Source organism: Diaphorina citri, unplaced genomic scaffold (genome assembly GCF_000475195.1).
Source record: "Diaphorina citri unplaced genomic scaffold, Diaci psyllid genome assembly version 1.1 scaffold793, whole genome shotgun sequence".
Lineage (NCBI taxonomy): Eukaryota > Metazoa > Arthropoda > Insecta > Hemiptera > Psyllidae > Diaphorina > Diaphorina citri.
In genome coordinates, this window is record NW_007378225.1 from 77,727 (window position 1) to 102,079 (window position 24,353).

General features: G+C 36.1%; 1 protein-coding gene across 5 annotated transcripts; it reads left to right on the forward strand.

Annotated features, from left to right (window-relative positions):
* The first annotated feature begins 9,454 nt into the window (after positions 1-9,454).
* Positions 9,455-23,264, forward strand: LOC103512115. 5 transcript variants are annotated; one of them, XM_017445267.2, is made up of 4 exons: positions 9,455-9,576; positions 9,843-9,849; positions 10,948-11,267; positions 23,009-23,264. In XM_017445267.2, the coding sequence occupies exons 1-3, from the start codon at positions 9,526-9,528 to the stop codon at positions 11,256-11,258; spliced, it is 369 nt and encodes a 122-aa protein (XP_017300756.1). In that variant the 5' UTR covers positions 9,455-9,525; the 3' UTR covers positions 11,259-11,267; positions 23,009-23,264. The 5 variants fall into 5 exon arrangements, with proteins under 5 accessions (XP_017300756.1, XP_026681490.1, XP_017300758.1 ...); XM_026825689.1 differs by having other exon boundaries at positions 10,948-11,244; positions 22,986-23,264; XM_017445269.2 differs by lacking the exons at positions 9,843-9,849; positions 10,948-11,267 and adding an exon at positions 10,186-10,190 and having other exon boundaries at positions 9,455-9,577; positions 22,688-23,112.
* The last annotated feature ends 1,089 nt before the right edge of the window (positions 23,265-24,353 follow it).

Genomic DNA, 24,353 nt, shown 5'->3' on the forward strand with positions numbered 1-24,353 from the left:
GCGAAGTACCTGCCAATGTAGCATGTGGCCCGCATACACATGGAAGTTGGAAACCCCTGGTCTATTATATGCATTGGGAATAGGAATAGGAGGTAAAAATGACACATCCACTAATACGAATATGATACAGTATACGAATAATACGAACTAATACCACTAATACGAATATGATATATTCTATACTGGGTATGCAATGTGCTTAGCGTTTCTCTCCATCTTTGTATCCGTATCCCTAATGTACATAAAGGTACATTTCCCTTTCATGTTGTATAGAGATGGAAATGAAAATCCATTATTTATTTAATAAATGAGAAGTCTACCATCAATATGCTAAATGAGAAGTAATTACTTTTATTTTTTAATAAATACAGTACAGGTAAATATTTATAAAATATTCTACTTGGGTACCTACTCGTATAATAAATTATGCTATCTACTTAAGTATGTACCTAAATAAACGTACCTACCTACTCCTAGGTGCTTAAATAAGTAATGTCAACTTTGTAAAGTAATGTTAGTATTTCTCGAACATGGTGGGGGTCGCCGCGCCGCGCCGGTCGGTGCTTTGCCGGTCGGTGAAGTTGAATATTCTTACAGCATATCGAATTGATTTCATTATGGATCTTATTGTTTGTTTGTTTCTTGTTGTTTTTCTTCTTTCTTTTCCTGCGGTTCTGGTGAATAAATTAAAAGTTCGTTGAGCTTGTTATGGCAACATAATGTTCGTTCTCGAAACAGTTTGCTTCCTCCCATAACGTCTTCCTTCTCTTCTATTTCGGTACTATAAGATCTTAACAGTTACAGTCCCCTCCATAAAACCTCTTAAAAAAATCTTATCCCGCCCAGAATACCTGCAAAACCTCCGCCGCGCCGGGACAAAAGCCATACCACACTGAACCACGCAGACTGGCTGGTTATACAAGTTCCAACTTCTAGGAGTGACGTACGACCATACCGGATAAGACCTTAACAGTTACAGTCCCCTCCATAAAACCTCTTAAAAAAATCTTATCCCGCCCAGAATACCTGCAACCTCCGCCGTGCCGGGACAAAAGCCATACCACACTGAACCACGCAGACTGGCTGGTTATACAAGTTCCAACTTCTAGGAGTGACGTACGACCATACCGGTTATGGCAATGTTGTTCGCGCAACACGCGTGATCCATGACCTTGGCTATTCTTATTCTTATTTGCCTTTTCCAGGTCCAGTCGGGCCGCGGGTTTGGTATTAAATATTGTCCCCAAACAATGAAGGTGTTTTATTCTCTGGGCTGTCAACCAAATCCTCAACTGTGCTCTTGAGGCTGACTGGGCCCCCAAATTTTGCCAGCAATTGTTGGAAAATTCAATGGTTCGTCCAGGCAGACAGATTCTACTTTGAGCAAGACTTTAACTTTGATGTTTAACGGATAACGGGGCAGCTTTTTTTCCTCATATTAATTTAGGTGAGACGCCTCTCCTATATGCAAAATTAGTGGAGATGCTATTACTCCCATGTTATATCGTGTAAACGTCTTTTGTAATAACATTGTATATGCACCAAGGCAAGTTACTTGGAAGTTTTATGACCACTATACAATAAGATGTTGGGTTCCTGAAGGCATTTTATGTAGGTGTCGTGTAAACGTCTTTTGTAATAATATTGTATATGCACCAAGGCAAGTTACTTGGAAGTTTTATGACCACTATACAATAAGATGTTGGGTTCCTGAAGGCATTTTATGTAGGTCCCGGGTATCGAATTAATTGCAAGTACATTATATTGTCTCTGTCGTCGCATCATTGAAGTCTTAATCAGGAGAGGTTGTAAAGTTAGATGTACAAGTTTCATTGTGATGAAGGCTTTTTTTCCTCATATTAATTTAGGTGAGACGCCTCTCCTATATGCTAAATTAGAGGAGATGCTATTACTCCCATGTTATATCGTGTAAACGTCTTTTGTAATAATATTGTATATGCACTAAGGCAAGTTACTTGGAAGTTTTGTGACCACTATACAATAAGATGTTGGGTTCCTGAAGGCATTTTATGTAGGTCCCGGGTATCGAATTAATTGCAAGTAGGTACATTATATTGTCTCTGTCGTCGCATCATTGAAGTCTTAATCAGGAGAGGTTGTAAAGTTAGATGTACAAGTTTCATTGTGATGAACTTTAGAAAAAAAAGCAATCAGTCTGACATTTATAATATTATTGTTGTTGTTGATTTCTTATTTTCAATTGTCAATATTTTTAATTGGTTCGCTTAGCTTGATGTGCATTGACTTGGTAAGTGCACCAGTTGATTTCTTATTTTCAATTGTCAATATTTTTAATTGGTTCGCTTAGCTTGATGTGCATTGACTTGGTAAGTGCACCAGTCTTGTCTGCTAACAAATAAGTGATGCAAGTCTGAGCTTCTACCTTTAACTTGGAAGGGTCTAAAATTATAAATATTATAGCAAGTTATAAGGTATGTATGTGTCATCTACTCGTATATTTAGTTTATACTAGACAACCAAGACTTGAACCACCCTTTATCTTGGGCTGGTACAACTGGCGCACTCAAATTCCTTGAGAAGTCCAAAGTTTGGAGTTCAGAGTGAGAAATTATTTCTGGAATAAGCCTCTACCTAAAAGGGTCTAAAATTATAAATATTATAAGTAGTAAGTTATAAGGTATACATGTGTCATGCACTCGTATATTTAGTTTATACTAGACAACGAAGACTTGAACCACCCTTTGTCTTGGGATGGTACAACTGGCGCACTCAAATTCCTTGAGAAGTCCAAAGTTTGGAGTTCAGAGTGAGAAATTATTTCTGGAATAAGCCTCTACCTAACACACTGTGGATGTGTGGTATAATTTTATTAATTTTACTAAAAATAAAAAAAAAACGGGATCTTTTTAAAATATTTCTTTAAAAAATTTGAACAACTGCTATCCAAGGAGACCAATAAAATTTCATCATTATGTTGTGTATTTTACCAGACAAAAGACATGGCAGTTATTGTATTTGAGCTTCTGGTATGAAGGTATTCGTTTGATGTCCATTGTCCAAGCTGGGAGAAAAAGTGAAGTAGGTAATTACTGAGCAAAATGTGGAATTTGAAGGGAAAAAATGTGCATCTACGAGTACTACAAATAGTGCAAATACCACTAGGTATAACAAAACCACAAAAACACAATTAGTATAGTTAGGTATCTAAATAAACCAAGTCTTTTTTGTCTATGAAATACGCTTACAAAAAATATAATGTAGAAAATTGACCCAGGTATGTACATACCTAAGTATACCTACGTACCTACATATAATTTTTAAAGTAAGTAGGTATCTAGGTAAGTATTAAATTTCAGGATCAGGAAAATTGCTATCACGTCCACACGCTAAAACAGTTCGATAGGTATAGGTATCTACGTCACAATTCTGTCACTTTGCAGCACAGTAACAAAAGATTGCTATCACGTCCACACGCTAAAACAGTTCGATAGGTATAGGTATCTACGTCACAATTCTGTCACTTTGCAGCACAGTAACAAAAGCGTAGAAAATTTACCCAGGTATGTACATACCTAAGTATACCTACGTACCTACATATAATTTATAAAGTAAGTAGGTATCTAGGTAAGTATTAAATTTCAGGATGAGGAAAATTGCTATCACGTCCACACGCTAAAACAGTTCGATAGGTATAGGTATCGTCACAATTCTGTCACTTTGCAGCACAGTAACAAAAGTTTTGGTATCATTAGCTTAAGTAGGTATCTATTTTTTCTAAGTAAAATACGCATTCACATATTCACAACCACCATTATATTCCCTTTATGGAAAGAATGACATAAGACTTCCTTGTGAGAAATTTCCCAGCTAATTAAACTGAAGAAATCATCTTGCAGAATAAAATTTATAATTGCCTATTGTAACAAAAGTTTTGGTATCATTAGCTTAAGTATCTATTTTTTCTAAGTAAAATACGCATTCACAACCACCATTATCTTCCCTTTATGGAAAGAATGACATAAGACTTCCTTGTGAGAAATTTCCCAGCTAATTAAACTGAAGACATCATCTTGCAGAATAAAATTTATAATTGCCTATTGATCTCACACGCACCGATCTTATTCCTTCTAGTTAATCGGTTACGTATTCTCTGCACTGTATGGAAAGCAAAGATTAACTTTTCAAAGATCATACAAAGTTAGCCTAGTTAGCTTGGTTGGTAACGTGTCTGCTTTGTAAGCGCTGGTCGCGGGATTCCCGCCCGGGGCGGATTTTATCCTGAAGGGATAAGGTTCGTTCTCGGAACGCCTGGCTTTCTCCTACCCTGTCTTCCTTCTCTCTTCGCTTTCGGTACGATAAGGCCCTAGCAGTTACAGTTCCCTCTATCAAACCTCTTCAAAAAGATTACTTTTCAAAGATCATACAAAGTTTTATGCAACATAGCACCAACATGTACGAGTATCAGGTAACTGATGGCTACCGTAAAATGTAAATTTACTTCTACGGTAGTTACTGCTAATGAATTTTTTGTTCACACCCAAGTGGTTTTAATCGAAATCAATAAATTAAAAGATTTAATAATAAAAATATATGTATTGTAAATTTGTTACTGCTAATGAATTTTTTGTTCACACCCAAGTGGTTTTAATCGAAATCAATAAATTAAAAGATTTAATAATAAAAATATATGTATAGAAGCGTGTTTCAAGCTCGACTGAAATCTTATTAAATCAGATAATTGTATTGGGATTAAATTAGAAGCTTGTCGGTCATATTACTGTTCTTTAATACACAGTAGCTGAATTTCGCTTTGGCGGGTGGGCAGAATATGATTCCAGAGATATCAAAAGTATTAAACAGAATCTACAGGGTGTTTCCACTCTAAATATTTCCAACAAAATCGAACTATTACACCCGTATTTATGAACAAATATAAGGATATCCTTTGCAGTTGAGCAAGTGCTGAGCACAGGATTGCAATAATTCGGTATTTATAAACTGGTTTTTCTACCTAAAAACGTTCTTTCTAGTTCTAAGAAGAATCTCAAGCTTGACCTCTGCCAAGACTCGTTTGACCAGTCTTTGCGAAGGGAAAGAAGGATCTGAATTATCCGGTTTAGTTAAAAGCAGAAAGATCATGAGAGGCACGTCACAATATAAAGGATCGCAAAAATTTCAAGAGCATATCTTTTGTTGAAAAATGCAAAACAGAACACACAGTATCCCGTTCAACTCTTTATAAAATCTGAAAGATCCTGTCAAAAAAGAACTTGCAAAGTCTCTATACCATTCCGAACGGAAATGATTTGATTTTGACATTTTGACTGAATTATCCGGTTTAGTTAAAAGCAGAAAGATCATGAGAGGCACGTCACAATATAAAGGATCGCAAAAATTTCAAGAGCCTACTCCTATTGGCCGATTTCCTCGTAATATCTACTACCTATTTATCTATAGATATTTGAGAAGTTTGCTACAAGCTCTCGCCAAAACTGTGCTTGAGCAGTGATCAGATAGCGATACCAAATAGGCTAAGGATGATAGTGAACCTACATGAAATAATTAGCATAATAATCTTTAGGATTAGAACTCCTAACTCAGAGGTTATTAACTTCGAAACGTGAGAAGTTGACGCTATTACCAGCAATAGAAGTAGACTCAACTTTATCTTACATCTAATGGCCCAAATGCCTACTCACTTTTCAGAGTGTGAAGTGTTTAATATCTGATATATCCAGTTCCCACATCTCTCAACCTATCTACATATTGAGGTAAATTCTGCAAATCTGATTTATTCAGATGTTCTGAATGCTGATGAACCTATATTATGTAGAAATCTGGGTAATACAAGTAGTCTTGAATTGTTACTCTTGTCTCCTTACATAAATATGATATATTTAGGTACCTGGTATTACTTTGGACGCAAAAGTTCCTTAGTCAACTGGTACCAGTAATATACACCAAAAGGAAACCCCTAGTTAATTAAACGAGTTTTATTAATTCATTTAGCAAAAACATTAAAAAGAATTGTTGACTGAATGATTAATTGAACTTTTCTGGTTTGATTGAAGAGACCAAATTTAAAATCAATCAAGTTCCAATATACCCATGTAGCGTGTCCCAGGTATGTAGCGTGTACCTATATTATTTAATAATTTATTTACTCAATAAAATCAACAACATTGATGAATCATTAACAAGATAATCAGTTGTGCCAGAACATTGGTGGTACAACAAGACATGGGTTTGTACTCGTACTTACACATGTATTTATACCTACTACCATTGATTCGTCCAACCTCTAAGACATACATATTTATGTCAGGATTTGTGCTGTACCTACAAGTTTTACCGAATATCATTACAAAGAGAAGCAATGGGCATGTAAGTATGTATGTGTAACTACTCGTATAAATTTAGCTATGTAACATGCCTAATTTTCTAAGTTCAGACAACGCTTGTATCGTTCTTTTGGGACTTGGACGCGCCTGAACGATTCAGAATTTAAATTTTGCTCAAAAAAGAGAATTTCGCTCATTAGTCTCGTCTCTCAGTCAAACACTCATAACCTCCTCCACCTTCCTCCAGACGAAACATTTTCCTCCCATTATAATTTTACATCTCACTCCATGTTAATGAGACTTCTTTTCCACATGAATATTTCTTATTAAAATAAAATGTATTAAAGTCATAAATTTCATACAGTAATGGAATGAAATGGGAAAAGTTTAAATTGATTTTTATCACACGACACGCCAGAAGATCCGAAGAGATTAAACGATCTAAGCAGCGCGCACATTTGTTAAGGTGTGTCCAAACACAGTCGACCGGCCGTTAATCGACAAGATAAACCTCCTATGTAGTCGAGACAGTGTGGACGGTTCGGTCGACGTCGATCGACTATGTGTGGACACTGGACCCACCTCTATACGTTCCGAATACGTTCCCTCCACCCAGACTAGGTTCTTTCATCTGCTTAGAAGTGAGTAACACGCCATAACCTCAGAGGTGTTCGAATTCATATCGGATGCATCTGAAGGTGTTTGTAGATCACCGACCATCCTATGGTTCAAATCATCCGAAGAGATTAAACGATTTAAGCAGCGCGCACATTTGTTAAGGTGTGTCCAAACACAGTCGACCGGCCGTTAATCGACAAGATAGACCTATGTAGTCAAGGCAGTGTGGACGGTTCGGTCGACGTCGATCGACTATGTGTGGACACTGGACCCACCTTTATACGTCCCGAATACGTTCCCTCCACACAGACTAGGTTCTTTCATCTGCTTAGAAGTGAATAACACGCCATAACCTCAGAGGTGATCAAATTTATATCAGACACATCTGAAGGTGTTTGTAGATCACCGACCATCCTATGGTCCAAATGATATTTTGACATGATATTCATCCATTGACTATAACGTCAGATTGTTTTATCGGTCCATATAGTACAGAGGAGTTTAAAACTATTCGAATTCATATCGGATGCATCTGAAGGTGTTTGTAGATCACCGACCATCCTATGGTTCAAATGATATTTTGACATGATATTCATCCATTGACTATAACGTCAGATTGTTTTATCGGTCCATATAGTACAGAGGAGTTTAAAACTAGGTATATAAGATTTTTTTTTTCTTTTAAATGCTTTTCTGTCTCTTCCCACTTAAGAAATAGATATTCTACGTGTCGGTTGCCCAGGGGATAATATTTGGGATCAGTTCCCTAGGTATACGGATGTCATCTTTTTGAACAAAAAGGTTGTTTCTCAACCAATTATACAATTTTACCGTCTAAAATTCCGAGAGTACCTACTTTCACTTGAAAATATGTATACCTACTGTCGGCTTGTCCTCTAACTCAAAATAAGAGTTCTCAAAAAACCTCTTTTACTCCGGTTCGATTCCCACCCGGGACAGACTGTAACGATAAGGAAAGGTTGGTTTCTATCCTGTTCTCCTTCTCTCTTCGATTTTGGAACACTGAGACCTCAGAAGTTACAGTTCAATAAATGCAACGAACCTCTGGAAAAAAAAAAAGATCACAAATCCTCTTGAAACTCGGGCCTGGCATCCCAGGTTGGGCAATTTACCCATGTTATTTAATGTTCATTAGGATTTTGGAACACTGAGACCTCAGAAGTTACAGTTCAATAAATGCAACGAACCTCTGAAAAAAAAAAAAGATCACAAATCCTCTTGAAACTCGGGCCTGGCATCCCAGGTTGGGCAATTTGCTCATGTTATTTAATGTTCATTAGGACGGGTTTTCTGGGCAGCGTCCAAATCGCTGATTCCCATGTCACCTGTGCTCCACGACATGATCCAATAAACGATACAAAGGGAGAATCCGTCAATTTCCTACGTTACTATGAATCCCTGTCCACCTGTTTCTTGCCATCGCCGCAACGAATTTTCCTCCAAAAACAACACGAACAACAAAACAAGTAACAAAAACAACAACAACAACAACAACAACAACAACAAAAACAACAACAACAACAACAACAACAACAACAACAACAACAACAACAACAACATTTTACATCAACATAACCGCTGCAACAACAACAACAACAACAACAACAACAACAACAACAACAACAACAACAACAACAACAACAACAACAACAACAACAAGAAAACATTTTTAAACGAAAATAAACAACTCGAAACAAAAAGAAAAATAATGAAAAGAAACAAGAAATTACAACAACAGTCTTCATATCTCTCTCAAACAACAACAACAACAACAACAACAAAAACAACAACAACAACAACAACAACAACAACAACAAAAACAACAACAAAAACAACAACAACAACGACACCAACAACAACGGTGGACAAACAATTTTCTCCCACCTGATCGCCTTTTTTCCTCCTCCTCTTCCTCCATTAACAACAACACCAACTACAACAACAACAACAACAACAACAACAACAACAACAACAACAACAACAAGATGACAAAATACAGGGTACCCGAAAAGGGAGAAAAAGCTTATGAAGGTATACAATACCTACTTTAGAAATTGAATAAATTTTGATGGTTTACTTAGCTGTGTCGAAATCGAAAACAAGGTAAATGAACTACCTGCAAGCAAATTTTATTGAAATAGATGACAAAATACAGGGTACCCGAAAAGGGAGAAAAAGCTTATGAAGGTATACAATACCTACTATAGAAATTGAATAAATTTTGATGGTTTACTTAGCTGTGTCGAAATCGAAAACAAGGTAAATGAACTGCCTGCAAGCAAATTTTATTGAAATACCTAGATGACAAAATACAGGGTACCCGAAAAGGGAGAAAAAGCTTATGAAGGTATACAATACCTACTTTCCTTTCAAACAATCTGTATAGGTATGTTTAAACACCTATATAAATAGTAGATAAAGGTGCAAAATGGGGGAAAAATCCACTGATTGTCGTAAATGTTCACACCAGACATTATTTAATTTATTTTCAACCTCACCCCTATCTGAATCTGAACTATTGCTCATTTTGTTATTCAACTACCTAAATCCAGTGACAAAAGATATGAAAAGTGTGCTCCTGTTTTGTGAAATAGCACTTTGTGCTAGCCTAGCGGTAAGTAAGGATTACATTGTGATTATTGAAAAGATTGAAAAGCTTGTATCTTATCTGTTTGCTGATATTAAGGAGCCCTGTTGAGTAGGTATCGATAATCGTGAGTCGAATATACATAGTTGTTATACATAAGTACTCGTATTGAAAAGTGACTTTCAAAGAGGTTGGTCGGTAGATATTATTATTATTTTTTTTTTCTTTTCAATATTTATTCCAAAGGACAATAATTAAATCCTATCTCTATCATTAGTTTTTTCTATTTTCAGGGTTCTATTTATCTTCCAGCCCGGTATTCATTCTCCAGCATAAATCTCCGACGATTTTTCCCATTTTAAATTGCTACCTATGCAAACAGTATACTATTTAGCACAATAAAGTGTTATGGATAAGGTAATAGTGCTTGGATCAAGAAGGTGGCTTGCGGGCGAGGGCAATAGAACTAATGACATCTGTAATAACACGATTGAAGCAACGTTTAACCACAAGGAAGACAAAAGAAATGAGGTGATCAGTGGCGTAAAGGAAGATAACCAGAAATGAAACCATATTAAATCTATGGTAACAAGCCTACCTGCTTCAACGACTCCTTTCGGACTGAAATTTTTTCAAGTTCTCTATATGGGAGCTTCAAATTTCAAAAGTTCAAGTTGCATGGCAATCAAAGGAGTGCTTTTAAAATAGGTAAGAGGGAGGTATATTGAAAATTGAGTTACAAATGTTGCAATAGATACTAGTCAATCACGTATAGACAGCAAAAAATGTATCTAATGTTATTGCTACAAGTGCTATACTTACTCATGTTGAAAGCACTAATGGTTCTCCTCAGCGAACAATACAAACTTCACATCACAGACAACGCTTGATAGATTGCTATTAAAGTTGTTACCTTATGACTTACTTATCAGTTATCGGATATGTCACAACATCCAGTTATACCATTATTGTCATGTCAGTTATAGTCATATCACATTATGATTTTCACAATAATTTCTGACCGGTGGAAGCGAGTTGATGGATGCATCTCACACATGGCGTAGCCTTTACCGCTCTCAATATCTCGATTATCTCGCATCCTAAAGAGGTAATCGACCGATTTGTAGAAAAACAACAACGCAATGTGTTCTTTCTGTATTGGGAGTAATTTATATTGAGGAAATTTTGCCGCGTACGAATTTATTATGCTGAAACAAGGTATCATGTGAAGTCACAGGGTGTCTCAAAGCTCAAACTATTAGCTCTTCTAATAGGTAGTAAATAATTTGGGCTTTCGGTGAAATCGTCTGGAACTTTTCAGGGGTTCTAATGAGCGAATGTTTACATTTGTAATAAGTATGTATTCTACTTTATTTACATGAGGTAGGTTTATTGATCTTCAAGAGTCTCCTAGTGAACTTCAAGTTGATATTGACAATCTCGTTGTAAACCTCAATATCGAAACAACCGGAGACAAGAGCACCGTGCGTTATCCAGCCCACTTAGTCCAGAGTGATTCGGAACCAAATGATAGAGACCAAACCAATAAAGCATCTTCAGTTAGTAATAGTGATCTGAATCAAGCAACTGGAAAGGGATCTCAGTGTAATGCCAAAGTGGAATTGGAGGAAAAAGGAGACGCAATGTCTTTGCATATATTAAAGAGGAGACAATACTTTGAATTTGAAAGAAGACCAAAGACACACTGAAAATAGTTGGTATAAATAAATTTTGACTTGGACAAGAGGCCTCAGCCCCCAAAGAATAGATAGGTTAGATATTAGACTAACGTACAGGATAAATGGGAAAGAAGTGTTGACTTGGACAAGAGGCCTCAGCCTCCAAAGAATAGATAGGTTAGATATTAGACTAACGTACAGGATAAATGGGAAAGAAGTGTGTTATACTACCAATGGATCAACCATGCTCCCCAAATCCGGATAGTACAAACTTACAGACTTACTTAATATGTAGATACCTATATTAGGTACTTATCTACATATGTATGTGTAATTGTCTATCTAAAGTAAAAGAGGTTTTTTGAGAACTCTTATTTTGAGTTAGAGGACAAGCCGACAGTAGGTATACATATTTTCAAGTGAAAGTAGGTACTCTCGGAATTTTAGACGGTAAAATTGTATAATTGGTTGAGAAACAACCTTTTTGTTCAAAAAGATGACATCCGTATACCTAGGGAACTGATCCCAAATATTATCCCCTGGGCAACCGACACGTAGAATATCTATTTCTTAAGTGGGAAGAGACAGAAAAGCATTTAAAAGAAAAAGGTAAAAGAGGTTTTTTGAGAACTCTTATTTTGAGTTAGAGGACAAGCCGACAGTAGGTATACATATTATTTTCAAGTGAAAGTAGGTACTCTCGGAATTTTAGACGGTAAAATTGTATAATTGGTTGAGAAACAACCTTTTGGTTCAAAAAGATGACATCCGTATACCTAGGGAATTGATCCCAAATATTATCCCCTGGGCAACCGACACGTAGAATATCTATTTCTTAAGTGGGAAGAGACAGAAAAGCATTTAAAAGAAAAAAAAAAATCTTATATAGTTTTAAACTCCTCTGTACTATATGGACCGATAAAACAATCTGACGTTATAGTCAATGGATGAATATCATGTCAAAATATCATTTGAACCATAGGATGGTCGGTGATCTACAAACACCTTCAGATGCATCCGATATGAATTCGAACACCTCTGAGGTTATGGCGTGTTACTCACTTCTACTAGGTAGGTATTGATATTGACCAATTTTAAGCTTTTTACTATCACTTATCACGTTCAAGCGGAGCAACCTCTATCTCTAATAGTAATATAAAGAGGAGAGAGAGGGCAAAGAAAGTAGCTATCTACCTAAATTCTAAATATGTAGGTAGTCCAAATAAGTAGGAACAATTAAATTTGGTTTAGAACTCTTGAGAACTTCAACTCTACACGTAAACACCTCAGTACATTGAAGAACTTCTTGGAGGAAACATACACAAACATGTACCTATAATATCTACTTTTGTAGCCACAATGCCTTGTGTGAGGTCTGACTCAATTGGTTTTTAATAGATACTTTTCTCTACGATGTGCTAATGTACCATATACGACGGTGATGATTTTATTCAATAACTAATTGCTCATGTTGCCTAGAACTTGGATTCTAAACGATCGATTATGTTAAATATCAACCAGATATCAACATTGAGAAAACAGCCAATGTATCTTCTTATAAGACCATGAGAGCGTTGAATCTGGTATATTTGTGCATAAAAATGACTCTTGCAAATATCTTCATTATCCATTGCCCGATTTAGCGTTGGAAATCGTTGGCAAGATCATTTGAATTGAAAATGTCAGCTGAAGGTAGAAGAGGAAGTGTAAATGATGACTAGCAAAACAGGCTATTAAACACCTATAACACATTATCTATTTAGAGAAAAACGACAAGAGAATCCCAGTTCATCCAGTCTAAAGAAGAAGTACTTAAGGCATAAACATGGAAAAGAGCAGATATTAGATACCTATCTACGTAAATATTAAAGTATACAGGGTGTCCTAACTTATGTACATTAAAATTCATTCAATAGTCTACCGTCTCAAAGTTCAATGCACACGAGATTTTTTCCGATCCTGTTTGAAAAACCTCCTAAAAAATATATTAGTCATGTGACCCCGACCTTTTGACCTAAATTTCAATTCTTTGGCCTGGCTGATCATTACTGTCGAGAATTAATAGTTTCGGTCAAGTAATGGCTTAACCGTCACAACAAAATGATGATGTGAATATGATTGACCGAACTGGCGATGATTGGAGTGGCAACCATTTCTGGAGATAATCACCTTGCAAGGTCTTCAGATGTGAAAAGATTGATTCTTTTCTTTCACGGAAGGTGAGAACTTATATTTCAACCTGATGAAAATAGAAGTTCATCTATTTAAGGCTCGGTCAACATTCTTGTTTATCACACTAGACTTTAGGTTCTAATTATGTACGAGTACTATATTAGATAGACAATTACACATACATATGTAGATAGGTACCTAATATAGGTATCTACATATTAAGTAAGTCTGTAAGTTTGTACTATCCGAATTTGGGGAGCATGGTTGATCCATTGGTAGTAACACACTTCTTTCCCATTTATCCTGTACGTTAGTCTAATATCTAACCTATCTATTCTTTGGGGGCTGAGGCCTCTTTACCTACTCTACCTACCTAAATACCTCTCTATAAGTTTCTGCTGAATTTAGGAATTATAAACAACTAACAACAATGGATCAACAATGATTTTGAAAATACAATAATACGCATACATAAAATTCTAACGACTCAAGAGAAAAAAATATAATGAACACGACAAAACAAGATTGGTCTGAGAATGTGACCAGAAATGTCGTTTTGGAATTGTGCAAATTAGGAATTGAAAATTACCTGGTATTTGAAAACAAGTTTGATGCCGCCTTCTGCTGTAAATTCAACAGAAGAAAATTGTATTGACAAGTCTGTGAACATTATTTATAGCACAGAGGTTTAAAAATAGATGTATGAGTCCACACATAGTTGTCCGGCCGTCGATCGATGTCGACTGAACCGTCCACACTGCCTGGACAACATAGATTCACCTCGTCGATCGACTATGTTTGGACACACCTTTATATTCACACTTTTGAGTAAGTTACCTACTCTCCCTACCTAAATACCTCTCTATAAGTTTCTGCTGAATTTAGGAATTATAAACAACTGACAACAATGATTTTGAAAATACAATACGCATACATAAAATTCTAACGACTCAAGAGAAAAAATATAATGAACACGACAAAACAAGATTGGTCTGAGAATGTGACCAGAAATGTCGTTTCGGAATTGTGCAAATTAGGAATTGAAAATTACCTGGTATTTGAAAACAAGTTTAATGCCGCCTTCTGCTGTAAATTCAACAGAAGAAAATTGTATTGACAAGTCTGTGAACATTATTTATAGCACAGAGGTTTAAAAATAGACCAAATAATACATTAATACCGTCTTGTAGTAAAAACGTCCGGGTTCCCTTACCCCTGATGTGGACCAAAAACGTTAAGCTTTGTGGAGTGTGGGTACGCGCCCTGACAACAGTCAAGTTTCATATACATGTTTTAGAAGAGCCATAATATGATTCATAGATATGTTGTGATCTTGAATTTCATTGGAAATGTCAGATTTGTGTTGGGTTTCAGTTGTAGGTGTCTTATGGTCAAATACCCCCACGACTGATGCGTGTCTTACTCGGATGTGTGGATTATCCTCCAGTCTGGCTTTGGTTACAATGTCAAGAGCACTATACATATTGTTGACATCAGGATGAATTTCAATATCAGCATTGAGCTCTATATTTCTCTTCTAGTTTGCAGCCTAAGGCTTGAATAAATCAACACACCAGAACAACGTTAACGCTATGCCTAGTATAATGATGATGACTAAACTGAAGGAAATATGGAAGTTTCCAAGATCATAGCAAACCTCTCTCGAGTCCCAAGACCCATGTATGGATTTTACCCAATTATGTCAGATTTATAACATTTCAAATTCTATTCAATAGATAAGCCATATATTTTTTCTCGTTTTTTCCCCCAGTACTTAGGTCTTCTTGGTGTTTCCGGTTTGCTAAATTTGGTCTTCTAATATTGTACGCCTTTATTGTAATGGAAACTAGTTCGATGTGATTTGTTGTAGCTACCGCTGCGCTGATAGAGTGGATTGTTCACCTATCAAATTAGTGTCGATTATGTGTAAAGCAGATACTTATAATGAGAAATTTTCGCCATCTACATAAATGTATGGTCGTAGCCTGCAAGGCTTTGAAAACATTGTTAGTAAGAAACAACTGAAACAAGTTTATTATTATTTTCATTACCTATACCTGTGTCCTAGGCACCTACTTATTTTTAATTTATCCTTTATTTCACAGTAACTAGGTAATTATTCCTAGGTTGGCCGTGTTTCACTCCTTTTTACTTTCCGTGTCCTACAGGAAGGAAAGTATTTTGCATTTAATTCAATATTTTTTATGGTTATGGAGATTATTCACAGGGATACATTTGAAAATAATTGCCCAAGCGGACTAGACCAACGGAGAGTTGGAGATAAAAATATTCTCAAATGACCAAATTATTCTAGGTACATATTTAAATCTTGGAACGTAGGTTAAGTTTTCAAGTCACCTGAGTTGATCCTAATCTCTGATATCTGAGCTCTGGGCTGGTGTTTGTATTAAATTAAATAATGCGATGTTTGAATCAAGCATAATGGAAGCTCATGTGGGAGGCTTATGATGTTCAGTATAATATGTTCATGTTGAGACTTTAATGTTCTTCAATATGAATCATACAATACAGGGTTCACCAGATTCCGCCTCCGTTATAAGTGCTTACCTTTTGAAATCACTAAAAAGGTCAAGTTGTCACAGCCATCCACGCCACGTTGAGGTACCTATAAGCAGACAGACAGGAAGATGAATGATCAATTATATTGTTCATATCGCCCCTTCGTCTTAAATTTTATAGATAGGTACCTACTTCAAGAAGATAATAATATACATAGATGGGTACTTCAAGAAGATAATGTATAGATGGGTATACTTCAAGAAGGTAATGTAAGGTAATGATAGGTACTTCAAAAAGTTATGCTATAGACAGGTATGTACCTATTTCAAGAAAGTAAAGTGTAGATAAGTACACTACTTGTTCAATACTGCTCAAGATACAATATTTAAAGTGACCTTTTTGTTAACGGCTACAAACAGAGAACACAATTTCCGTTCACCCACTTCTGGATTTTGAGCTTCAGGTGAACTACTGTTTTCCTCGGTGTCATAAAGTTAATTACAAATTCAATTTTCATACAAATCAAAAACAAATGACCTAACCAAGACAGAAGATTATGCACAAACAGCACAACTTGGTATCTCCACTTACAAACTCATGTACATTAAAATTCATTCAATACAAACTTATGTACTTACATTAAAATTCATTCAATAGTCTCAAAGTTCAATGCACACGAGATTTTTTCCGATCCTGTTTGAAAAACCTCCTAAAAAATATATTAGTCATGTGACCCCGACCTTTGATCACAAATCCTCTTGAAACTCGGGCCTGGCATCCCAGGTTGGGCAATTTACCCATGTTATTTAATGTTCATTAGGACGGGTTTTCTGGGCAGCGTCCAAATCGCTGATTCCCATGTCACCTGTGCTCCACGACATGATCCCGTATGAGTTCACACATAGTTGACCGGCCGTCGATCGATGTCGACTGAACCGTCCACACTGCCTGGACAACATAGATTCACCTCGTCGATCGACTATGTTTACACTCCTTTGACATGATCCCAATAGAGTTTCCTCAGACAGGATGGAAAATCTGGGCAAAACCGATTTGGATCGTATCCAGGATCGACCGTTGGAGACACATGTAATGGGTTTGACGTGGTATGATGAATATGTTGTTTTCCTCTTTTCACATAGGATAGGAAGTTCTGGCGAAATCCTATTGAATAGCGGATGTGGTGGCAGAGCAAACGCTTAAACAGCTAAACAGTGCAGGATAAAAACTAAAGATAATAACTGACAAAATCAGTTCTCATAGCATATAGCCATAGCATATAGCCAGTATAAATAAGCACTATTATTATATACAATTATTATTATATATATATACCTCCTTTGACATACCTCCTTAGTACCTGTATTGTACTTCCAATTTCCTTTTGAAGTTAAGAAGAGAGAGAGAGAGGGAGAGAGAGAGAGAGATCGAATGGAAAGTTAATTTTTATCCTATGAATTTACATAAACAAATAAAAAGAATCAATATAAAAACTCTTGTCCTATTTTTTAACACCAGTAAAAAAATGTATTGGAAAATTTTCAAATCCAATTCGTCATACTTTGCACTACCTCCTTTGACATACCTCCTTAGAACCTGTATTGTACTTCCAATTTCCTTTTGAAGTTAAGAAGAGAGAGAGAGAGGGAGAGAGAGAGAGAGAGATCGAATGGAAAGTTAATTTTTATCCTATGAATTTACATAAACAAATAAAAAGAATCAATATAAAAACTCTTGGTCAGTTTCGTATGGCGATGACGAGGTTATTTGACCATTCATGGTATGTAGGAAGCTGAAGCTAGGGGTCGGCCATGGACTTGAGCTTAGGAGATCACGAATCACTTGTGACTCTATCAGCACTTCTGTATTTGTGACTTACCGGGAGGGAAACCTCATTGTTCGAAATATACAGAACTAGAAGCTAGAAGTCAACTAGGGTTATTCTCTAACCCAGTGTCGACGTTGTAACCATTGAAAGAGTTAACGAGAGAAGTGAGTAAATGAATTGATTATTATTAGTACTCTGATACTTCTGAGTTGCTTTGGTTCCGATAAATTGGAATTCTCTTTGGTCAATTCTCACCCATCCGATGGGGAATATGATAAGACTGTTATGGGATCATATTCTGTTTTAGTTAGCAATTTTGTGGTCGGAAATGGGCGGAAACTTCGATTGAAAGCTAGAAAGGTACCTATACTTACAAAAGTTCAGTTGCTTTACGACTTGCGGTGTTTCTTTCCATGCATCTAGGTGCGTAACGCCATCCATCCCTCTTTGAGCACAAATAATGAGACTTTGAGTGCCGTTTTTAGTGATCCTTATGTTTAAAAGAAACTTGGAACCTATAGTTCCTGTTAATATAGGCCCAGGATGTCGGCATGAAGGCATGGCGTCACTTTAAACTTATAAATGAATTGATTATTATTAGTACTCTGATACTTCTGAGTTGCTTTGGTTCCGACAAATTGGAATTCTCTTTGGTCAGTTCTCACCCATCCGATGGGGAATATGATAAGACTCTTATGGGATCATATTCTGTTTTAGTTAGCAATTTTGTGGTCGGAAATGGGCGGAAACTTCGATTGAAAGCTAGAAAGGTATACTTACAAAAGTTCAGTTGCTTTACGACTTGCGGTGTTTCTTTCCATGCATCTAGGTGCGTAACGCCATCCATCCTTCTTTGAGCACAAAAAATGAGACTTTGAGTGCCGTTTTTAGTGATTCTTATGTTTAAAAGAAACTTGGAACCTATAGTTCCTGTTAATATAGGCCCAGGATGTCGGCATGAAGGCATGGCGTCACTTTAAACTTACTTGAAGTTCCGTCTCGTCTTAAGGTTGACCCTAATAGGTATATTGAAACTCTTGTTTTTCATCTGCCCATGAACTTTACTGATCTTTTTCTACACACACCACTCACATGAGTGAACAATTTTTCTAGGTATACAAATGACTCAGGAAAAAGGAAATTCATGTCCGTATGTCCTCTTCACATCCAGCATTTGCTTCATGGTAGGTATAGGTATACTAGCTTTTCCTCAGTTTAAAACTGAGAATTTTTATCTCTTTATTTTATGTAAATCTATTTTATGCCTTAATTTTATGTAGGCAAATCTATCTACTACTTTTTCAAGAGTAGATCTTTATAGTGGGTCATTTTTCTGTATTTTCTAGAGATGTTAACCCGTTGTTTCTAAACCTAAATACCTGTAGAAATCCGTTGCGACTGAAGAATTTAGCATTCTTGCATAGGTATTTTAAAGGTACATACTTAGCGTATCTACTTATATCTACATATATATAATATATAAAAAAGATAACAAATATTAACAAGTATAATTATTTCATAAATATGTATAGGTACAATTATGTTTGAGATCCTTCACACTTGACTGCTCAGTCTAAGCGCTACTCATACATTATTGATTTTTTAGGTTCATAGGTATTTTGATATCTACTATGCCTACCTAGATTACTAATCTTTGGGTATTAGGATTTGGACAAGCTCAAGGATCCGTTGCTTCTACTAAGTACAACTATACTATTAGGATTATTAGGGAATTGTTGGTCTGATATTAGATTCACTCCGATGATTGCTTCAGGGAGTAGACCAATTTTTCTTCTATGATCATTTGATTCTGGATTCGCAGCTATTTGACCATCCCCAAAGTTATCTTCCTTAGTTTTGGTTTCAATGTTGATCACTTTACCATAACCAACTTTGATTTCACCTAGAGGAGCAGCCTGCAATACAGTACATATCAGTTTGACTTTCAGGGAGTGTACCGATTCTTCTTCTATGATTATTTGATTCTGGATTCGCAGCTATTTGACCATCCCCAAAGTTATCTTCCTTAGTTTTGGTTTCAATGTTGATCACTTTACCATAACCAACTTTGATTTCACCTAGAGGAGCAGCCTGCAATACAGTACATATCAGTTTGACTAGGGTTTGAATCTCAGTAGTGACTTGAGAATTGCGTAAAATGGAGGTGGATATTTAGCCCTTGGCATTGACTTGGGGTTTGAAACAAACCGATTCTTCTTCTATGATCATTTGATTCTGGATTCGCAGCTATTTGACCATCCCCAAAGTTATATTCCTTAGTTTTGGTTTCAATGTTGATCACATTACCATAACCAACTTTGATTTCACCTTGGTTACCTAGAGGAGCAGCCTGCAATACAGTACATATCAGTTTGACTGTTAGAGCACTAGGGTTTGAATCTCAGTAGTGACTTGAGAATTGCGTAAAATGGAGGTGGATATTTAGCCCTTGGCATTGACTTGGGGTTTGAAACTTCATACTTATATCAAAGTAAAAGGTAACTTATAATATAAGTATCACGTTGGTCCTTAAGAGTATGAAACTCAACATAATAGAATAACTACCCATGATGATTTTATGGATCCTAGGAAGAAACTGATCAGCAAAATTGCTGAAAAAATAGAAATTGAATAAATTTTGATGGTTTACTTAGCTGTGTCGAAATCGAAAACAAGGTAAATGAACTGCCTGCAAGCAAATTTTATTGAAATACCTAGATGACAAAATACAGGGTACCCGAAAAGGGAGAAAAAGCTTATGAAGGTATACAATACCTACTTTCCTTTCAAACAATCTGTATAGGTATGTTTAAACACCTATATAAATAGTAGATAAAGGTGCAAATAATTATGTACGAGTACTATATTAGATAGACAATTACACATACATATGTAGATAAGTACCTAATATAGGTATCTACATATTAAGTAAGTCTGTAAGTTTGTACTATCCGAATTTGGGGAATCACAATGTTCAACAAAAAAACATTTACACCTCAGACTTTAATTCTACAACCTAAAAGTAGGTAGGTAAACTTACCTATTTAGAGTATTTAGGGAATTGTAGAACACCGCAAGATTTCCTGATTACTCCAGCAATTAATTCATCAATCCTTTTCATAAAAGGGCTATGAGGAAAGAAATTATCTTCCAGGAGTTTGCCGTTGTGGATATGAGATGATTAGATGATAATTTTGATAGAATACGTAATCCACTACAAGTGGGATTTTCTAACCAGGAAAACAGGGTTACCGGGTTAAAGTTTTAAACGTTATTAGGGAGGTAGACAGTGGCGTAGCGTGGTCTAAATTAGGGCGTGTAGCGCTCATGCACAGGTCTACCAAGTCCCATCACAGTACATGCCATTAATATTTATGGGCACTAGAGTGAACTTTTGAGTTGTATGGCCGCCATACACGCCATACATACACGCTACGCCACTGGAGGTAGATACTTTGAAAAAATCTTCTCTTCTATTGGGCTTTTGGTCACATATTGGAATCGTAGTCGTGCGACTTTTAGTAGCGCAGTACTTTGAAAAAATCTTCTCTTCTATTGGGCTTTTGGTCACATATTGGAATCGTAGTCGTGCGACTTTTAGTAGCGCAGTCGCCTGAAAAACGAAACCTATGAAAATGATGTAGAATCTATAGAAAGTCTCTATCGCTTCCAATAGATGACGGGCCCTAATGATAGTCCAAATTAGTACCTATCTATCTCAAAGGTGCTACTGTCCACACTAAAGATCATCAGAGAGCCGGAGACTGGCTTTGCTTTTTCTGAAGGTTTATGACAACCAGGTTTATGATTATACCTATCTATCCGTCTTATGATTAGGATTAAGAATATGATTATGTATAACAGCGGATTATGTATATCCGTCATTAATGTTGTTGTGTGCGCGAAGGACAAGAAAACCAAACCAAAATGAATAGGGGGAAAACTCACCTCGGTAGCTCTTTTTGAAGGTGATTACCTGCCGGCCGGCGTAGAGGTAGAGATGGGGTGCTCCTGAGCTGGGCGAGTTATTAACAATGTCAATCAGAACAAGACTTGATTATAAGGCCACAGGTGTGAAAGGTAGAAATTTACTTTTACGAGCAAGAAATGTGTGGTCGGCAATAATGTATAGATGGGTACTTCAAGAAGATAATGTATAGATGGGTACTTCAAGAAGGTAATGTATAGAAGGTAATGATAGGTACTTCAAAAAGTTATGCTATAGACAGGTATGTACCTATTTCAAGAAAGTAAAGTGTAGATAAGTACACTACTTATCGAACTTTTTAATTTTAATGGAATGAGGTTCCGAGTAACAATAATAGAAAGTAAAAAATGAGAGAAATTGGTAAGAATGTTAACTGTGCGGTAGGTGTACTTCAAGAAGGTAATGTAAGGTAATGATAGGTACTTCAAAAAGTTATGCTATAGACAGGTATGTACCTATTTCAAGAAAGTAAAGTGTAGATAAGTACACTACTTGTTCAATACTGCTCAAGATACAATATTTAAAGTGACCTTTTTGTTAACGGCTACAAACAGAGAACACAATTTCCGTTCACCCACTTCTGAATTTTGAGCTTCAGGTGAACTACTGTTTTCCTCGGTGTCATAAAGTTAATTACAATTTCAATTTTCATACAAATCAAAAACAAATGACCTAACCAAGACAGAAGATTATGCACAAACAGCACAACTTGGTATCTCCACTTACAAAGCTTCAGGTGAACTACTGTTTTCCTCGGTGTCATAAAGTTAATTACAGATTCAATTTTCATACAAATCAAAAACAAATGACCTAACCAAGACAGAAGATTATGCACAAATAGCTTCAGGTGAACTACTGTTGGTCCTCGGTGTCATAAAGTTAATTACAGATTCAATTTTCATACAAATCAAAAACAAATGACCTAACCAAGACAGAAGATTATGCACAAACATTCAAGAATCTCCTAGTGAACTTCAAGTTGATATTGACAATCTCGTTGTAAACCTCAATATCGAAACAACCGGAGATAAGAGCACCGTGCGTTATCCAGCCCACTTAGTCCAGACTGATTCGAAACCAAATGATAGAGACCAAACCAATAAAGCATCTTCAGTTAGTAATAGTGATCTGAATCAAGCTACTGGAAAGGGATCTCAGTGTAATGCCAAAGTGGAATTGGAGGAAAAAGGAGATGCAATGTCTTTGCATATATTAAAGAGGAGACAATACTTTGAATTTGAAAGAAGACCAAAGACACACTGAAAATAGTTGGTATAAATAACATCAAATTTATACCTAAGTAAGGAATGGGTTTAGTGTATACCAAACGTTAAGACAATATTGTTGTAAAATAATAAAAGGAACCAACAAACGGTCATCAATCTTCATACTCGTATGAGTCCACACATAGTTGACCGGCCGTCGATCGATGTCGACTGAACCGTCTACACTGCCTGGACAACATAGATTCACCTCGTCGATCGACTATGTTTGGACACACCTTTATATTCACACTTTTGAGTAAGTTACCTACTGGTTTATTGATATTGACCAATTTTAAGCTTTTTACTATCACTTATCACGTTCAAGCGGAGCAACCTCTATCTCTAATAGTAATATTGATAGTATCTTCTTTTCTTTGTGATCACTTGAGTACATTTATCTAGAAGTTAATATTCTTGTATGGACACCCTGTGTGGATCACCTGGTATAGAAATATGATTTAATGTTCATATTTATATCATTCTCATACAAGACTTGTCAAAGCAGAAATAATTACCTTAAGAATCTCATAAGTTATCCTCCTTCAGATATAGCTGGGAACGGAGTTCTGTCCGCCATACTAGTAAATGTCAACGCCAGTTAACTTGGACATGGATGTGAATGTCATAACAAGAGTTCAGGAAATCCATTTAGCAGATCTCTCTACTGGAACATGTGACAAGTCAATTCAGCAAACTCTTTGAGGATACTACTACTTTTTTCATTAGATATTCTATTAGGTATTAAGATATGTTTACTGGGCTTTAATCTTTTGTGTCAATTTCCATGATGCCAATTACCTGCAAATGTTGATCAAATGCGGATAATGACGATTTTTGGCATACAACTACGTTTTGACGATGTATCGATGTAAACAAATTGAATGCCAAGTTACCAAGTTGAACCATGCGGATTGAGAGTAGAGAACTCAAAGATGTACGAGTACCATTAACTACTTATAGGTTATCTGATACATCTTTACGAGTAAATGAAAACATTTATAGATGTGTAGACTACATCGCGTCGTGACATATTAGCTTGAAGCTTTAGAATTCCTTGTTCGCAAATATTACAGCTAAGATACTGATGGCAACTTTATAGATTGAGCGATAGATAGTCAGTGTGTGGTAAGTTATTTCTATTTCTATGGCCGAGGATGGAGACAGTATATTATATTGTAAAACAAATGATATCTTGTCTTGGACAGAACTTATCGGATCTTTATGATTGAGCCATTTACCCGGAAGTACACCAGACTTTGGATTTTCAAGATAGGCCTTCTTGACTTCTTCTATGCTGCAATCTACAATATTCAATTTGATTTCACAATGTCTACATACATTCACTATTAATA

What these genes read in the sequence shown, in the direction of transcription:
- LOC103512115 (XM_017445267.2), top strand. Translation starts at nt 9,526, where the DNA reads ATGAAAAGTGTGCTCCTGTTTTGTGAAATAGCACTTTGTGCTAGCCTA.